General features: G+C 33.2%; 1 protein-coding gene across 2 annotated transcripts in view; it reads left to right on the forward strand.

The window, feature by feature from the left end:
• Window positions 1-17,455, forward strand: part of LOC107365253 (synaptogenesis protein syg-2) — a 142,466-nt gene that overhangs the window by 95,284 nt on the left and 29,727 nt on the right. For both annotated transcript variants that reach the window (XM_015932727.3, XM_015932728.3), the window contains one exon: window positions 4,627-4,677. In XM_015932727.3, the coding sequence (XP_015788213.2) occupies window positions 4,627-4,677 (51 nt within the window). The remainder of the gene's footprint in view (window positions 1-4,626; window positions 4,678-17,455) is intronic.

The following is a 17,455-nucleotide window of genomic DNA, read 5'->3' on the forward strand; positions in this document are numbered from 1 at the left end:
AAGTTTATTAAACATAAACTTTGTATTTGAAGAGGCATTGAACAAATCAGAAGCTAGAGTCTATGCAAATACGCAATTAATGAGCTTTTTGCGACGAAATTTGATAATATCTATTGTATTAATTCTAATCAATCTTGTAAATACAAAATCAAGTTAGTTCCGAAAAAATTATATGACAATAGCAATTGCTATTGATTGACTTGAGATCAAGGACTGGATATAGAAAAGTAAAAACTAAAATTTTCAACGTATAAAATTGTTTGCTTGTATGGAATAAGTGATAGTAGTATAAAACGGCTGGCTCCATCACAATTGTGCTAGATAAATGAACTCAAATGAAATTTAACAATAAAATTAACATGAAAATTTTTTATTCTCAATAAACATCTTGTATCAAAGATTTTACCTGAAAAAAAGAAAAAAGAAATTGAGAATGATGATACACAGTTAACTAGTGAATTATAATTGTGTTATAGATGCAATTACATTTCTTGATGCATTAATTCTCGTTGTAACGATGTACAAAGCACAGGTATCCAATTCAACACCATTTATGGATCTCTATTATTTTCTAAGTAAGTTCTGATGTTTTCTGAACAAGTTGAGACCCTATTCAACGGCACTGAACAGCATGTACTAGTAAAAATGTCGATTGTGACACATCTTTCTTCTTCTCCATAGAGATATTCCTCTGCATCCACGCTCAGCAATATCACTCTCATCATAAATCTCTACAAGTATGTCCGAGTCCGTTCTTTTTTTCAATCTTTGCACCAAGAATGAAATTAAATCAAAAACTTTTTCAATTGTGATTGATCAATTCATTGTGTAATAATCTTACAAGGGAAGTGTCTCAGGTGTCTCAATAATTTTGGATCGAGACTATGTTCATTCGATAGAGCATAAAAAACTAGGATACGGGTTTGTCGGCTTTATATAGGAAACTAGCGGGTCACGAGAAAATTGATGTCAAAACCCGCAAAACCCGCAATTCTTGCAAAAAACTAGAAAGTTAGAAAAATTTTAGGTAAACTTTTCATTTTTTGCAAGAATTGCGGGTTTTGCGGGTTTTGACATCAATTTTCTCGTGACCCAAAATTTTCCTATCTAAAGCCGACAAACCCGTATCCTAGTTTTTTATGCTCTATCGAATGAACATAGTCCTGATCCGAAATTATTGAGACACCTGAGACAATTCCCTTGTTAGTTAATTTTATCTCTTTTTTTAAATTTCGAATTTTTTATATTTATTTTTCAAATGTCTTTGAATATTTATGTTTTGGAGGACTTATTTTATAATAGGTACGTGCGACATATCGTCCTTCCTCATTTTTGTCCTGAATACGATTAATACAATTATCATATCGAATAGTAATTAACATAATTGTATGGTTTATTCTTCACTGATTTTTGTATAAATACTCAGTTTTGGATCGACTAAATCATCAGTTCATGTTCATTCATCATTGTGAATAAACGTTCTTTTTTGAAAGTTTCAAAGTTAACTTAGTTATTTCCACCGTTAATCTGCTTTACTGTGTCCAGCCGTCTTTTGACTTAAAGTTAAGTTGCTGTATTTTGGTCTTTGGCTATCTCGATTTCTAGCTGTTTTTGAAATGTTTAATATGTTTGCTGTCATATTGTGTCAACTAATTGACCGTACGTGTTGACTAGTTATTATTAGGTAACCAAAAAAGTAATTTAAGTTAACAATCGGACTAATACAAAATGATTAATATATATCGTTAGATTTAATGCATGATTTTGCATTTAATATTAATAATAAATGAATGTTCTGGCTTCAATTTGAGCTGTAATTCATAATCAAAAATTTTGATTAACACAATCAAATTATGATTTAATTGATCCATATTTTTTTCCTATTTTGCAGCAATCGAGTCTTGATCAAAATTTTTATTAATGAATTATCATGAATTATTGCATGATTAACGTCAATCAAAAGCCCAGACTTCATATTATCTATTGACCAAATTCAGTGTTCCTAATCATTACCATTGTTTAATTATTTGGAAAAAAATTGCCGAAAAAATTACAATTTTTTGACAATTCTAAATGAGATTTTTGACGAAAATCTCATTGAAAATCGTCAAAAACCCTTTACATGGCAATTCAATGTTAATCGAATTTTGATTTTCTTCAAATAATTAAATAATGGGAATGAGTAGAACCACCTAATTTAGTCAATAGATAATATGAATTCTAAGCTTTAAATCGATGTTGGTTTTTCAATAATTAATGATTATTCATTAATGAAATTTTGATTGCAATTCGATTGTTGAAAAATCGGAAAAAAGTATATCCAATTAAATTGTAATTTAATTGCGTTAATCAATTTTTCAATGGCGAAATTAGATGCAATTAAGAGCTTAGATATTGTTCAATAATTAATATCAAAATCAAAATTATATCATAAATTTAAAGACATTAACTAATTGGTAGGATTGTTTAGTCAAATTACTTTTTCGGTTACCTAATATTTAGCAAAAAAACTGATCTTTTGCAATTGTGAGCCCTTGCACAAGATTTTTTAGTGGCGCTGTAAATCGGTGCTTTCAACTCAACACTAATAACGATTTTTGAATGCACAATGGAGATAGTTGACGTGAAAAATATTCTGATTTCAGTGCAAAGTTCAAAATTATAATAAAATTTATATGAATGGAAAATATAGATTTCTAGGAATATACTAAGTTGATTGAATTTAAAAGCTTTCAGTTTTGATGATAACATGAGAATTATCTCAATTGTTTTCTATTCCATTTGATCATCTCCAGAATATTTCGCAACTAAAATTATCGATTCATATTATTGAAAATTACATGACAAAAATACATTATGAAAGAGAAGAAAAATTCTCATAAAGTTGATGAAAAAAGACTTAAAAGTCTGACATGAATTGTGAATGAAATAACATTTGAAATGATCAAAGCTAATCCAAAGCATATAAACAATGTAATAACATGAATTTATCTGAAAATGGTGAAGAGAATGACGAAAGCGGGAACCAAGAAAAATAAAGAGAAAAAGTTGATAATATTTATTCAAATAAAGTGTTGGAATTATCAAGACAAAAATGAAAGAAAAAGAAAACAAGAGAAAAAATAGTGAAAAATTTACATTTGAATGGAGAGTTGTGCTGAACAATCATAGCATTTAAAATTTACTCAGACTGTCACCATGTAATTTGTATGAATAGCAAGAAAAAACATTTCCATTTCCAATGTGTTTATGGTTGATTCTGTGAAATCTTTTTCTTCTTTTGATTTTCGTCTTTTGTTTTCAATCGATTTGCATATAATGGAAGCGAATAAAGAAGTTTATGAAGAAAAAAAGTGACAAAATTTATAAATGTATAATCTATGCGAATGTGAAAGGCTTACATGATAATATAATTTATCCATATCAAAGTGAAAATACCTCAAAATGAATGGTTAATGTTGATGATGGAAGAAGAGGAAAAGATGAGAAAAGGATGAAGTTAATGTTGAGATGTATATCAGATTAAGAATGAGAAATGAGCCACATGATGTTGTCGGATGAAATTACATTTCATTTCCAAATCAAAAGATAAACATTTGACATTTTCTTGGTTTTCGCAAAACTCGTCTTTTCTCTGATAACAATTACAACTATTGAAAATGACGAGCTTTTGACGAAATTATTTCGAGAAAAATTTTCTCAAAAATTGTTGCCATTTAAGTACAGGATGAAGCAACTGGATTGAAAAATGTTATTCAATGGAAAACACAATCAGTTCATTTTGAATAAAAGATGAAATAATTTGGAAAAGTTTAACAAGATAAAACTAGAAAAATGTTATTAGCAAAGTATTGAAATTCTGAGAATGTATTTATCCAGTTTTTTTCATGAAAATGGAGTAAAAATGTTTATTATCATTTATTATTATTGAAATGTTAGCATTTTGGATGAAAGAATAAGAAATCAGTGAGAATCAGAATAAAGAATTGAAAATAAAAAATGATTTCTTTTTTGCCATTCTTTTCTTTTCTTTCTTTTTCGTGAAATGTTGAGGAAAATGTTGCAACCTTGAATAAGAATTAGGAATAATCTGTAACTGGGAATGGAAATTGTAAATAACATAATTGGCTTGTTGATTTTGTTTTCATTTTGAGAGAAAAAATTTTTCCATTTCAGGCGAATTGAAAAAGAATGAAATGAAAAGGAATAACAAAAGATTCCAAATGATGATTACCTGTTTGTTTGCCATGCTTTTGTTTCACTAAAGTCTTGACAATCTTTTCTTCTTTTTGTCTTTTCTCGTCTTGATTTATCATCCAACATCTTTCATCATTTCGTTAGATAAATCTCCTTTTCTCCTTCCAAGTCTTTTTAAATGAATATTCAGTTAATTTAATGAAATTCTGAGCTTATTAAAGTTGAAATGTCTTCATTGATACTTAACCTAATCAAATATCTAAACATTTTTTCATCTTTTCATTCATTTCTCTTCCATTTACCTTGTTGTTCATTCGACTTGTGGATATAAATATCGACTGATGGCCACTTGAACTCAACTTGAAATCAAATGTTGACTTTACGATGAAACTTAAAATGAAAATTTCCAAATTGAATCAATCAAATCAGATTTTCCAGAAGATGAAGCTGAAGAATCAGAATATCGAAAGGATCCATCAAGTAAGTATTTCAACTTTTACTCAACTCAACTCATGCTAATATATTCTTTCTCTGAGTTCTCAATAATTCAGACCATTTTCAATTCAGAACAAGATCAAGAGCAAATTTTTATCTTTTCAAATAAAGAATTTAATTGTTTATTACGATTCAGCTACAAGGTCAATTCCATGTTGAATCAATTTTCGTTTGGATAAGTTTCATCTCTGGTTTGTTATTTTCAATAAGTTTGAGCTTACAGGCCTCTATTAGCCTCATGATAAATTTTTTGGATTCTGCAATTTTCGATGAAAAAAGCTACTTAATCCATTGACAGTCAAAATCAATGGAATCGATGAATTGTGCATTCAAACTCATCCATAGATTATTTAGCCATCATGATAGCAATGATTATTCAGCAGCAATAAATGCGAACAGTTGATATGGAAAAGTCAAAGACTTATTTGGTTATCCAATGTATACATTTCAATTAATATTTCTTTACATAAATAAAGATTATATTCATTTAATAAATGCACGAAAATGAAAATGTCACTTGAAATCTTTTCCATGAAATCGTAAATATCAAATGGTGTTGACAGGTCAACCGAATTTGGCAGTTTATCTCTTTTCATATTCTTATTGACTAGTTTCTGGTCAATCATTATTTTGTTTACTGGTTGAGATTTAATCAGAATAAACATGATGAGACTGGAGGGTGAATAAGAACTGAATCGTAAATGTAAATAATCTGCTTAACTTTGGTTGTTCACTGTGAGTACAGAAGTGCAGTTGATTGAAACAATTGAACTTCACTCGATAAATGGTTGTTTTAAAAAGAATTGTGAAAAAACTTTTTTCAATTCTTTGCATTCAGATTAATCAATAGATTTACTGAGTTTCTTCTTTGTTTCATTTTGTCGAGTTGATCATGTTGATTGGAAAGAAAAGGATAATTTGTGTCTTAAACCTCAACAAGATAGAAGTAACTCTTTGATTCCATTAGTGGTCAATGTTATCGAGGTTAAACAGGAGGTGGAAAGCCTTTTGCTTATTCACTTTGGTTAAAGTTCAAGGGAATTTAGTTGAGCTCTGAAACGAACCAAACGATAATTGATCCCAGCCTGAGTAACCATTATTAACATTAGCATCACCAGAATCAAGTGACATTAAATTCTCATAGGAATGTAAGTGAATATGCATTGGAAGAGTTAAATTAGTGCAAGTGCTAAAATATCAACCAAAAAAGGTGAAAAAAGAAAAGCAATGAAACACTTTTAATTGTAAAAAGGAGTTAATAAATGGATAAATGCTGTTGCTTCAAATTTTTTGCCAAAACTCTAGTTTCTTCTGGATTGAGCAACAAACTCAGCTTTCATCGAACAAGACAACCCCACTCAATAATTGCATATCCTAACAGTTAAATTGTAGACATGTTGCAGAATTTCATGATAAAACGAACACGCAAATCATTTTCATCTCTTGACATTTCAATTGGAAAAATCTAAAGACCACTAAAAGACATAAAACTTGTCAACTGGAGAACCTTTTTTTCGTGAAAATGAATGATCCAAGTTGTTTGGTCAATTAAATGGTCAACATTTACTCGACTCAATTTCACTAATTTACATGTTTCTACGAAAAATATGCATTTCATCATACTCAGAACTTCTGTCTGCAAAAATGAATAACAACTCCACACACATATGCCTCCTATATGGTCATATCGGAGGGCTTGCAAGTGATGCCGTGCCTTAGTTTTGGACATAAAGAAAACTCTAAAAAAGAATTGTCTTTTTTCTTTTTTCAAATTTTCTATTTCCAAATCTTTCTGTTGATTGCTAATTGTTTGTGAAGAGGAGTCGAGTGGATCTCTTGCATCAACATGTCCAGTTTAAAACGAATGTCGCAAAAGAAATGAATTTGCAGATTGATTGCTGTCTCATGGAACCATTAACTATCTTATTTATCTGATTAACATTATTTGTCCTTCTTTTCATTTGAGTTGATATTAAATTGAAATACTGATCATCAACATGATATGGGTGTTACAGTGATGATGATAAAGAGTTATCAGTTTGATTCTTTACCAGGGAGCAGAAAATGGTTACAATTGGCGTTATATTCACTATCAAATGTTCATGAGTAAAATTAATCACTTGATCTAGTCAACATTGATCAATGATATTCACAGGGAGTGAAAATGAGGAAAAGAATGTTTATCATTTAGAATGATATTATTTCTTTTGCGTGATTCCATTACATGAAAAGAAGAAAGAAGAAGAAGAAAAAGGAGCAAAAATAAATGATGAAGTTCTGGTCAACTGAACAAGTGTAGCATAATGAAACAAGTTTAAATATAATGATAATAAGATAACATGTAACAGAAGAAAATGTCAATTATTTAAGAAAAGATTGATTTTTATTCTTGTCCAACAAAAGGGAAAACAGAAAAATAATAAATTAAATAAGAGACAAAATTTTCAATCAAATTGAGTTAATTTCATTTCGACTTGAATTGCGATAAAATATGATGAACTTGTTTCGCCTTGTAAACCATTCAACCTTTGATAGACATTTCCAAATTCACTGCTATTCATCATTCCTGATCGTCATTCAGAGTTGATAATCTGTTTGATATGGTTTGTTTGCTTTGGGTAGAAGCAGGAAAATGGAGAGATTTCAATCAATAGAAAAACTCAAAATATTTGCAATAAAAAGATAAGTTTAGGAATGAGAATGAGAAAAATGATGAAACAGAGAAACGTTTATCAGGTTTAACCAAATAATGATTTAAAGTGTTCATTGATTCATGACAAACAAATGACTGCAAGTCAAAAGAACAACAAAAAAAAATAATGAAAAAGTAGATTGCAAGAGATTCGGTGAGAATAGGAAAGATAATAGATTTGAGGTGGAATTGAGGAAATGAACTGTCAATGTCCATTATTGTCCTTCAACTTTTCCATCGTTAATTATTCAAGTTGACCATAATTCTTGGTGTGTGTGTGTGTCTCTCCACCCCAGACTCACCTTGCCAACAAGCCAAGTGAATGTTGTTGCTGAAAGGAATTTACAATCGGGTAAGAGGCCTGACTTAAAAGATTGCACAACTTGCTTTCACTACAAGTTTTGAGGTCGCATCATGGATTCTCATCCAAGTCTTGAAACCAATTCTGATACAACACTTGCACTACTAGTTGAGATCTCAAAGAGATAAATAATATAGCTAAAGCTATGATACACAATTATTTGGGACTGAAACCCTTGGGTCGCGAAGACTTAAGATTGTGTATGTTGAACACAAGTAAAACACTTAGAACTCGAATAGAGTTGAACTGAATTTTGTTTAGGAAATTAGGAGAGGGTGAAATACTTGAGTATTGAGATACTGTAACTTTATTGGTAAGAATTAAGGAAAGCTTCAAAGAGCTGAACAATAGAAAGTTGAACAGTAATGAAATTTTAAGATGAACTGGTTTGCGTTGAGCAAAGATTAACAGTTAATGAAATATCTAAAGATATCTTGTATTTATGCAAAAGGTTAAACAAAGAAATTAAATTGGTGGGAAAATTTTGTAAGAAATTAAAAATCTCTGTCTTCATTTGTCGACTTTTTGGGTTTTGTGCAAAAACCAATTTTAACACTGTTAAGGCTATGACGCCACTTTTTAGGTGTCTAGGATACCCTTATCAGTATTGTCATGAGACAAACTTTTTGCCTTATTGGTAATACTAGCCTTTGCTAAGGCAAAAGGATTAGCGTTTTCAAGCTAATGAAAAGAAAGACAATTTGACAACTCTTTCTTTTTGTGCACAATTTTGAGTCTCAAATTTCACTCTTAAGTTGACCAGATTTTCAACCATGTTGTGGTCAGATTTGAGGAATTAAAAGCTTACAAGAGCTCAACCAAAAATATGCACGAAGTGTGACTGAAGAGTAAACAAATGAAGAAGTCAGAATAAGCATAAGTTAGATTGCTAAAGCAATACGGTGTACAATAATTAAGTTTAAGTATGAAAATGAATTTAAAGTTAAAACAATTAGAGATTCTGAAAGGAATAGAAATGAATGAAAAGCTTTTAAGAACTAATGAGGAATGAAAAACAAGTTCTGAACAGTTGAAAGAAGACCAATTTTTCTACCCAACACTTCCCAGGAATTAAGACCATGAAGTCTTCTTTTGACTGGGTTAAGGTTTTGTTTGAATTCCTGGTTCCTGGTTGGTTCTTTAATTGTCTAGTAATCAGGTCCAGAATAAAGATGATAGGAATTTGAAGATGAAGTTGAATATGATTCTGCTGTTGAAGAAAATCTTTCGCTTCCAGGGGGTGAGAGAACTAAGGGTTCTGGTGAATTTGGTGCATGGACGGCTTCAAATGGTGGAGGTAATTCAGCAATCATTTGCCTGATGCGTTGCAATTGCAACTCTCTTTGTGCATTGTAAGATGCAGCTGAAGATGCAGAAGATGCAGAGTGTTCAGACAATGAAGATTGTGAGCTGGATAAACTGGAACCAGAGTCAACAGATTTATCGGATTCCTTAAGGAATGAATAAATTGTTGAAGAAGAATCAGAGTCTGGTAAATCAATTCGAGGTGGAGGGAATTGATTGTTTGAAGCTTGATGAGAGGAGGTTGAATTGGAACGAGGTCTGGCTTGTTGATTAAAATAAGATGGTTGCAATTGAGAAGGAAGTGAATGATGAGATCTGACTGAATGAATTGAATGAGCAGAATTGTTTGAATTTCGGGAATGATTTGAATATTGAGAATTTCTTGAATGGTTTGAATTGTTAGACTGATTTGATCTAACAGAGGCAGCAGAGTTTGAGCGAGATAATGGAGTTGGAGGTGTGTAATGAGGTGAAGTGGAATTTGGAGGGCTAGGAATGAGTGGAGGTGGCAATTGTTCAGGGTCCTCAGCTTCGAGATCGATTAAGGGAATCTCAGGAGCGGGTTCAATGGCGAGTTGATTAGGTGGATGTGGTGGTTCACAAGCTCGACCAATTTGTGGGTTTGATGCAGTTGAAGAGGATGATGAGGAAGAAGCTTCAGATCTTTCAGAAACTCGATCTTCACTATCATAGTAATTTGACTGTGGACTATTAGCAGGACTAACGCATCTTCGATTGAAGGTAGGAGTACCATGTCGAAGGTGATAGGTCCAGTCGGTTGGCCATTCAGCTAAACCTTGACGAACTCGATTGTCGTAGATTTGAAATAGACGAGCCATATGCTTGTTACCACAAGTTTGCTGAGTATTTCCATAATGGATTCCACCATGGATTCTAGCCATTTCTTCAATTGGTTCCCAAAATGCAAGATACATGTTCATTGCAGTAATTGCTTCTAAAGCAGGGGAATGAGCTTCAGGTTTCAATACGAATTTAGGGAATAATAGGAATGATGAGAGAGCGATGGAAGCTGGAACTCCTTGATAAGGCGAGAAGTAATGAGTAACATCTCGGAGTTTTGGTTTTAGAGATTCAATTTCAGCTTGAGTCAAATCTAATGATCTTAATAGATTAATTAAGCCAGCGCCAATGATTGATGTTGCTGTGAGGAAGAATTCGAGAATTTGGTTACGAACAGATTCAAAGTTTTTCGCATTTCTAATATCTCGATGAGTAAGGCCATGAAATTGAGTGTCCATATGATCAATGCGATATGGATAAGAAACGAAACTTTCAAATACAATGTTTCGGTAGCCATCAATGATTACAACCCAAACAGGTCGTGGTCGCATTAGTATCTGCAAAGGTTCACCCATCATTTGTATTCGGCAATAAGCCATATGAATGCTATAAGTTGTTTGAGGTGATGGATGGAGGTTGATTGCTTCTTGAATCAAGTTTTCAGTTGAAGGCTTCAATCGAGGCATATTGATTACCGTAAGTCTGTTGAATTCATGGAATTGAGCTCGATGCTTGTTCAATCTGTTTTGCTGATATTGAACATTACCAGTGGGTGCATTACTTTCTTTTAATGAGGTAAATCCTTTAAAGGATGTTGGAAATAAGTAGCGAGCAGATTGAACGATTTCATCCCTGCGTTCAGGAGGGATTCTTTCCAGGGGATCAATTCTTACAAAAGGACCAATTGGTTCCCTTTCAGACTCAGGAGCAAGATCTCTATTATATCGAGGGGTATATTTAGGAGGAAGGCCGACTGCAATTTTTAACCACTCTTCAGAGTCGTTAACAAGATAAAAAGGGACTCGGGACCAGAATATGGTATGAGGTCGTTGAGGGACAGAAGAGGGAACTCGATGGCCTACAGTTGGTTCGAAACCAACGACATTTTGAATGAAGTTTTCATCTTCATCAAGAGGTTCTGTGGGATCTTTTACTCTTTTGTAGTTGTTCCAAAAGTTTAAACTAAAGTTTGCAAGGGAACGAATTGCAATAGGGTTAAGGAGGGGATCACTTGGATCAGAATCTTTTAGATTAGACAAACAAGCCCAAAGATTGAATTTATCATACCATTTGTTATCATGGTTGTTCTGAGCAGGAGGAAGGTTTGCTTGACCAGTTTTTAAATGAGTTGGCAAAAAGTTTGCCAATCTTTTTGGAGCTTTAATAAGCTCTTCTCTAACTTGAGTTGAAACAAAGGGTAACTCGATATTAAAATCAAATTCTTCAAGGAATAAACCTAGTCTGCATTTTTCTTCATGTTTGAGAATTTCATTGGGTGCAAAAGATTCTGAGCAACAAGTTCGGCGACAATTGAACATCAACTTGTTATAAGCTTCAGTTAATTGTTTAGAAGAGGGAAGTTGGAAAAATGGATAGTCGTCTTTGAATGCAAAGTGTTGAACGCATTCAGGTAAGAGACATAGGAATTGATGAGGATGGTAAAGAGGGAATAGATTTAAAGTCGAAACTAAATCTCGCAGCCATTCAATACATAAAGTGCAATACCAGTGTTTGCAAGATCGGCATTCTTTTGGATCTACCGATATCTGTTCACAAAAGTAGCATCGGATGCTCTTTTCGATATTATTGAGATCAATATTCTTGACCTGTGCTTTGGTTATACCATGAGGAATAGGCTTTAGAGGCATAGTTTTGATTTTATCATCATCATATAAATTAAGGTAAATTTTCTCACGAATCATGAGCTCAAATTTAGCTTTTAAATCTGAAAAGGCTTTAGCCTTAGCCTGAACTACATTTTTAACTTCAAAGAAGCGCTCATTTGTAAGGTAATCGGGAAGTGGAGCTGTAGGTAATGGAGCGGGATATTCTCCTTTCTTGAAATTGTATTCTGATGGTTTTAGATATTTCTCAGGGAATTTCTTGTCGGGATGAATGTAAAGTTTTGGATGGAGATCGATTGGATGATTTGGATATTTGGGTTTATTAGGAGGCTGAGTAGCATTGTTTGAATTTGATTGGGAACTTTGAGAGGATTGAGAGGAATTTGAATCATTAAAAGTTTTAATTTCAGAGATGGGATTGTCCCAATGAACAGAAGGAATGACGGATGATGGAAGGGGACGATAAATAGGATTGCCGTTGAGTCTTAATGGGGTTTTAATTAGTCTACTTAACTCTGGAAGTTGTTCCATAAGAATTGGGAAACGTTTGCGAAGTTGGATCGGTGGAGCCAAGTACAGTCTTTTATACTCAGGATATGAATCATTTGAGGGTCTTTTACCAGTATTACCAGAAGTACCAGGTCGAATTGCAACAGAGTTGGACGTTGAAGGTTGAACATTTAAGTTCGAAGCAGATGAATTTGAAGCACCAGAGTTCTTAGGCAATGCTGAGATTCGTTGAGCAGTACGGATGGCTTGAGTCTCATCATCAGTTTCACTTTCAGACTCGACGAGGTTCTCAAAGTTAAAGTTTCCTTTTGTGAACTTTACATTCTTAGGAGGTGGTGGAGGAAGCATTGAAGCTTTGAATGATGAGGATGTTGAAGCAGAAGGATGCGGAACACCACAATGAACACGAACGGTTCTTACAGCACCTTGACTAACTCGAGGGTTAGCATCACGAGGATCACTTTGAACACTTTCAGATGGTTTAGGGACCATAATTACGACAGTTGGATCGTCGGTTTCGAGAGAAGGCACAAGATGAGAGTCAGGGTTTGATGGGTGTTGAGGTGAAGGTGAAGGCGACTGGATTTGTCGAGGTGGAGTTGGAACTCTTTCAAGTTCACCACTTGGAAGAATACGTTCGATGAGGGTTGATCGAAGGATTCGATTCTTAACAATTTGCTTGTTGGGTTGAATGTTTGGCATTTTTAAGCGTGGAAGTGATTGAATTGTAACTGACTTAGAAGTAAAAACTGAGGGAATTGAATTCAGAAGGGAAAAATTTTGAGGGAAACTTTGAAAAATCACAAGATTTAAGAAATCAAATGAATTAACTGAAAACTCTAAAGAGTTAAATAGAAAGTTTGAATAATTGGAAAATTGAGTAAACTTTGAATTGAAATTAAAATGAGAATTTAAATGAAATTGAAAATTGAAATTGAAATGAAAATCAGATAAATGATAAGAAGAGAACTCTTGAGAGTTGAGAAAATTTGAAGACAATTTTTGTAACTGTTCCACAAGAAAGGACAATGTGAAGTGTCTGGGGTTAAGTGGTGTGAAAAGCAAATGGAGCGAGGGAGCAATTAGTGCTTTGCGGTTAATTGTTAACCAACGGTTTTGGAGGGAAACTTTTTTCTTTGTTTCTAATGAGGGAGAAAAGGGGTTAAACTCACTCGTACTTTCACTCTTAATTTTGCTTTCCCCTTGTGGATTAGACTTAACGCTATTGGTTGAAAAAGCATAAGCTTTAACAAGCGTTGACAATCTGTTATTTTCAATTTTTCTTATCTCTGGTAAATCTTCACTAAGATAACAATAGAAAAGCACAAAAGTGTTAGAAGTCAAATTTTGAGCTAATTTGGCTTGATTTCTGGTTAATCTTTTTTCTTTAACTAAATTAGGATTCTGCTGAGAAATAGCACGATCAGCGGTAACATATTTCTTTCTGGGTTTTTTCTCAATTATATCATCAAAGTGATTTTGAATATATTCAGAATTGGGAGGAATCAATGAAGATGTTGAATTTAGATTGTTAAGGTTTTGATCTAAGATTCCTTCAGGAATAGCATTAGTTTGAACTTGATTCTGAGCTGAATTTGTTAATTCATTTTGACTCAAATTTTGATTCTCTTTTTGCAATTCATTTTGAATTGAATTTTGAATATGGTTAAAGCCATCATTGTTATCAGTATTAGTTAGATTCTTAAAGGAATGATTATTTAAGGGATTTTCAAAGTTAATTTTTAGAAATTGGTTTAAATTGGAAGGCTTTTTAGTTATTATTAATGGCGGAGAAGGAATTGAATGAGTTTGGTTATTAATTGAGGAATCAGAGGGAATAGGGAAATCAATGGATTCGTTTAAATCTGAATTTTGTTCATTTGAAGTTTCATTTGAAACTGAATTAGTTTGATCATTTAAATCACTTGCTGAATCTGTTGAGGGTAAATCTGTTATATCACTTAAGTGATCATTATTACTGGCTGAATCAATGAATGAAGGGGAATCTGGAATATCAAAATTTTCATTTTCTAAGAATGTATCTGGGTTAAAGTATTGAGTTTTAAGCTTTTTCATTTTTTCTGATAACTCTCCTCGATAGAGTTTTGTATTACTTACATTACAACTGAAAAGACCTAAGTCTTCGAGCTCTAATAAAAGCAATGAGCCTTTCTGAATACCACAAACCAAGTATGGACCATGGTATTTCTCACGAAGTTTCTTACTAATTGAGGGATCTAAAGATTCATTTTTAACAAAAACGAAATCACCTTCTCGATAAGGAGAAGATTGATGGAGGGCTTTAGTCCTATTAATTTGATAGATTTGTTGTGAGTGTAAACGAGCGTAAGCAAGTTTTCTGGCTTGATTAACATCAAATGAGAATGTATCAGGAATTTCGAGCAAGTTATCAATAGGCTTTCTAGGGTGTCTACCAAATACTAAAAAGTATGGGGAAAATCGGGTAATCTTATGGATCGAAGTGTTAATAGCGAAAACAGAAGCTTCTAATGCATTTTTCAGATTTTTAGTACCATTTTGCAATACATATGACCTTAATCTTTCGGCTATGGTTCGATTACATCGTTCCACAATTCCTTGGGATTGAGGGTGATAAGGATTACTTTTCTCATGCTTTATGCCATTTTCCTTTAAAAATTGATGTACAGCTTCAGAAGTGAAGTTTGTACCTTGATCTGTTTGTATAACTTTCGGAAATCCAAAAGTTTGAAACAATGAAGTTAGTAGGGAAATAACGGTTTGAGCAGTTTGGTTAGTAGTTAGCTTTGCAAATACATAGCGGGAAAGGATGTCTACTAAAACAATGATGTACTTTTTTACCTGATTTACTACGATAGGACCTTGAACATCTAATTCTAATCTTTCAAAGATTTCATTGGGAATAGGTTTAGCTGAGGGGTCTACGTAGATAACATTAGTGGGTTTGGAAATTTGACAAATTTGACAACTATCACACAACTGCTTTACGAAATCGTAAAGATATTGACACCAGAATCGTCGAGCGATTTGAAAGTATGTCTTTTCGGGACCGAAGTGTCCACCAAGAGGAGATTCGTGCTCGTAGGAAAAGAGATCTTTTAGGAGTTTCGAGTCAATAACCAATCTTGAACCAAAAGGAGTGTTAACATCTTTTCGGTATAATAAACCATCTTTTATAATATAACGTTTAAGCGTTACAGAATCATTAGCTTTATAAAGCTTGATGATGTTTTGGATGTTGGGATTGTTGGTTTGACTTTCTCTAACTTTTTCTTTCCAGATTGAGAATTCAGACTTTGAGGGTTTCACAGAGTTTTTGATTTGATCAACTTCAGTTGAAGTTGAGTAGCACAGAGATGGAGGAAGGGAAAAATCATTCAAGTGATTAGATTCAGGAGCACAGATTTGATTAACACCGATATCGTATAAACGATTTTCAAAAGGGTCAAAGAGATAATCAATTAGGTAAATCCTATCAAGGAATTCTTCTTCGGGGTCTATGATTTTTCTATGAGACCAGGCTGATTGATATCTTGAGAAACAATCAGGAGGATGAGTTGATCCTTGTTTATAAACAACTTTAAAGTCGTAAGTTGAGAGCATAATTGACCATCTTTGTAATCTTGAGTTCTTGAAATTAACTTTGGTAAGTTGACAGAGTGCATGATGATCTGTTTCTATCAGGAATTGTTCTCCTTCTAGAAAATGATTAAACTTGTTGATTCCAACGAATATAGCGAGAAGTTCTTTCTCTGAAACTGAATAATGTTTTTGATGTTTTTGTAATTTTTGAGAATAAAAGGAAAGTGGAAGCCAATCTTTAACTTCTTCGATTGGAGTATTAGGGTTATAAGATGATGAATTTGGATCTTCTTGTTGTAAGATACCTCCAACTGCATGATCGGAAGCATCAGCAGCAATTTTTCTTCTAAGTTTGGGATCATAATGAACCAATAAAGTAGTTGAAATGAGGGAACTTTTAAGTGTATCAAGGGCTTTCTTGTCTTCTGGCATAATACGAAATCTTTTTTCCTTTGAAATTAAACGATAAAGTGGAGCAGCAAGAGTGGAATAATTAGGGATATAACGGGAGAAGTAATTATAACAGCCAAGTATGGATTGAAGTTCGCGGACATTGCGAGGGTAAGGGAGATTTTTAAGGGCTTCGACCTTTTTGGGGTCTGGACGGATTCCTTGTCCTGAAACGAGATGACCTAAAAGTAAAATTTCAGTGTAACCAAGTTGACACTTTTCAAGTTTTACTTTTAAATTGTAATCTCGTAGGCGTTGAAGTACCATTTCAGTGTTAGACAATAGATCTTGAAAATCTTTACCAACAACTGGAACATCGTCGAAGTAACCAATGCATTTTTGATAGATGAGTCCTTCGAGGACTTTATTCATTAGTTTTTGGAAAATGAATGGAGCTGAGGCTAAACCCATTGGCAATCTTTTATAATGATATTTGCCATCAGGAGTGACAAAAACAGTTTTGATTCTTTCCTCAGGAGGAAGTTCAATTTGATGATATCCTTGAGCGAGATCAAAGATATTAAAATATTTGCCATTTCGAACGACTTCGAGGCAATCATCAATGCGAGGCATTGGATGTCTTGGAACTCTAGTCAATCGATTGAGTTTTCTGTAGTCGATGACCATTCGAAAACTTTTATCAGGTTTAGGAACAAGGATAGCGGGAGAACCACCAGGTGCATTGCTTTCTTCAATAATATCATTAGCGATCATTTCATCAATGATTTTCTTGAATTCATTTCGACGGTGAATGGGACAATTGTAAGGAAGTGTTTCAGGGACTTGACCATCAAGATCGATAGAGATAGGGCATACAGAGGAAGGGACAAGACCTAAATCATTTTTTGATTTGGCAAAGGTATCTTGAAATGAATCTATTAAATCGGCTAACTGGTGTTTAAGGTGCTCGGGAAGGTTTTCATCTATTTTATCGTAAATTTTGGTTTTAAAAGGACGTTCGTTTCTTTGTAATTCAATAATTTCCTGTGGAGAATGAAGATCACATTTAGCAATTACAGCAGTTGAATTACCAATAGGAATTGAAACAGGATTGTTTTGTCGTTTTGCTCGTGTATCGAGAATATATGAATCTGAATCATTACCAGTAGGATGCATAGTTGAATCAAAGATTTGCTGAGTTTCTTCAGGAGTGCAGAAGCGGAAGTAGAAAGTCGGATCAAGCGGAGTAGAATCAAGATATTCTGAACAAGTTGTGAT

Source organism: Tetranychus urticae, chromosome 3, assembly GCF_039701765.1.
Source record: "Tetranychus urticae isolate SD_2017Ah chromosome 3, NJAU_TeUrti_SD_1.0, whole genome shotgun sequence".
In the NCBI taxonomy this organism is placed as follows: domain Eukaryota; kingdom Metazoa; phylum Arthropoda; class Arachnida; order Trombidiformes; family Tetranychidae; genus Tetranychus; species Tetranychus urticae.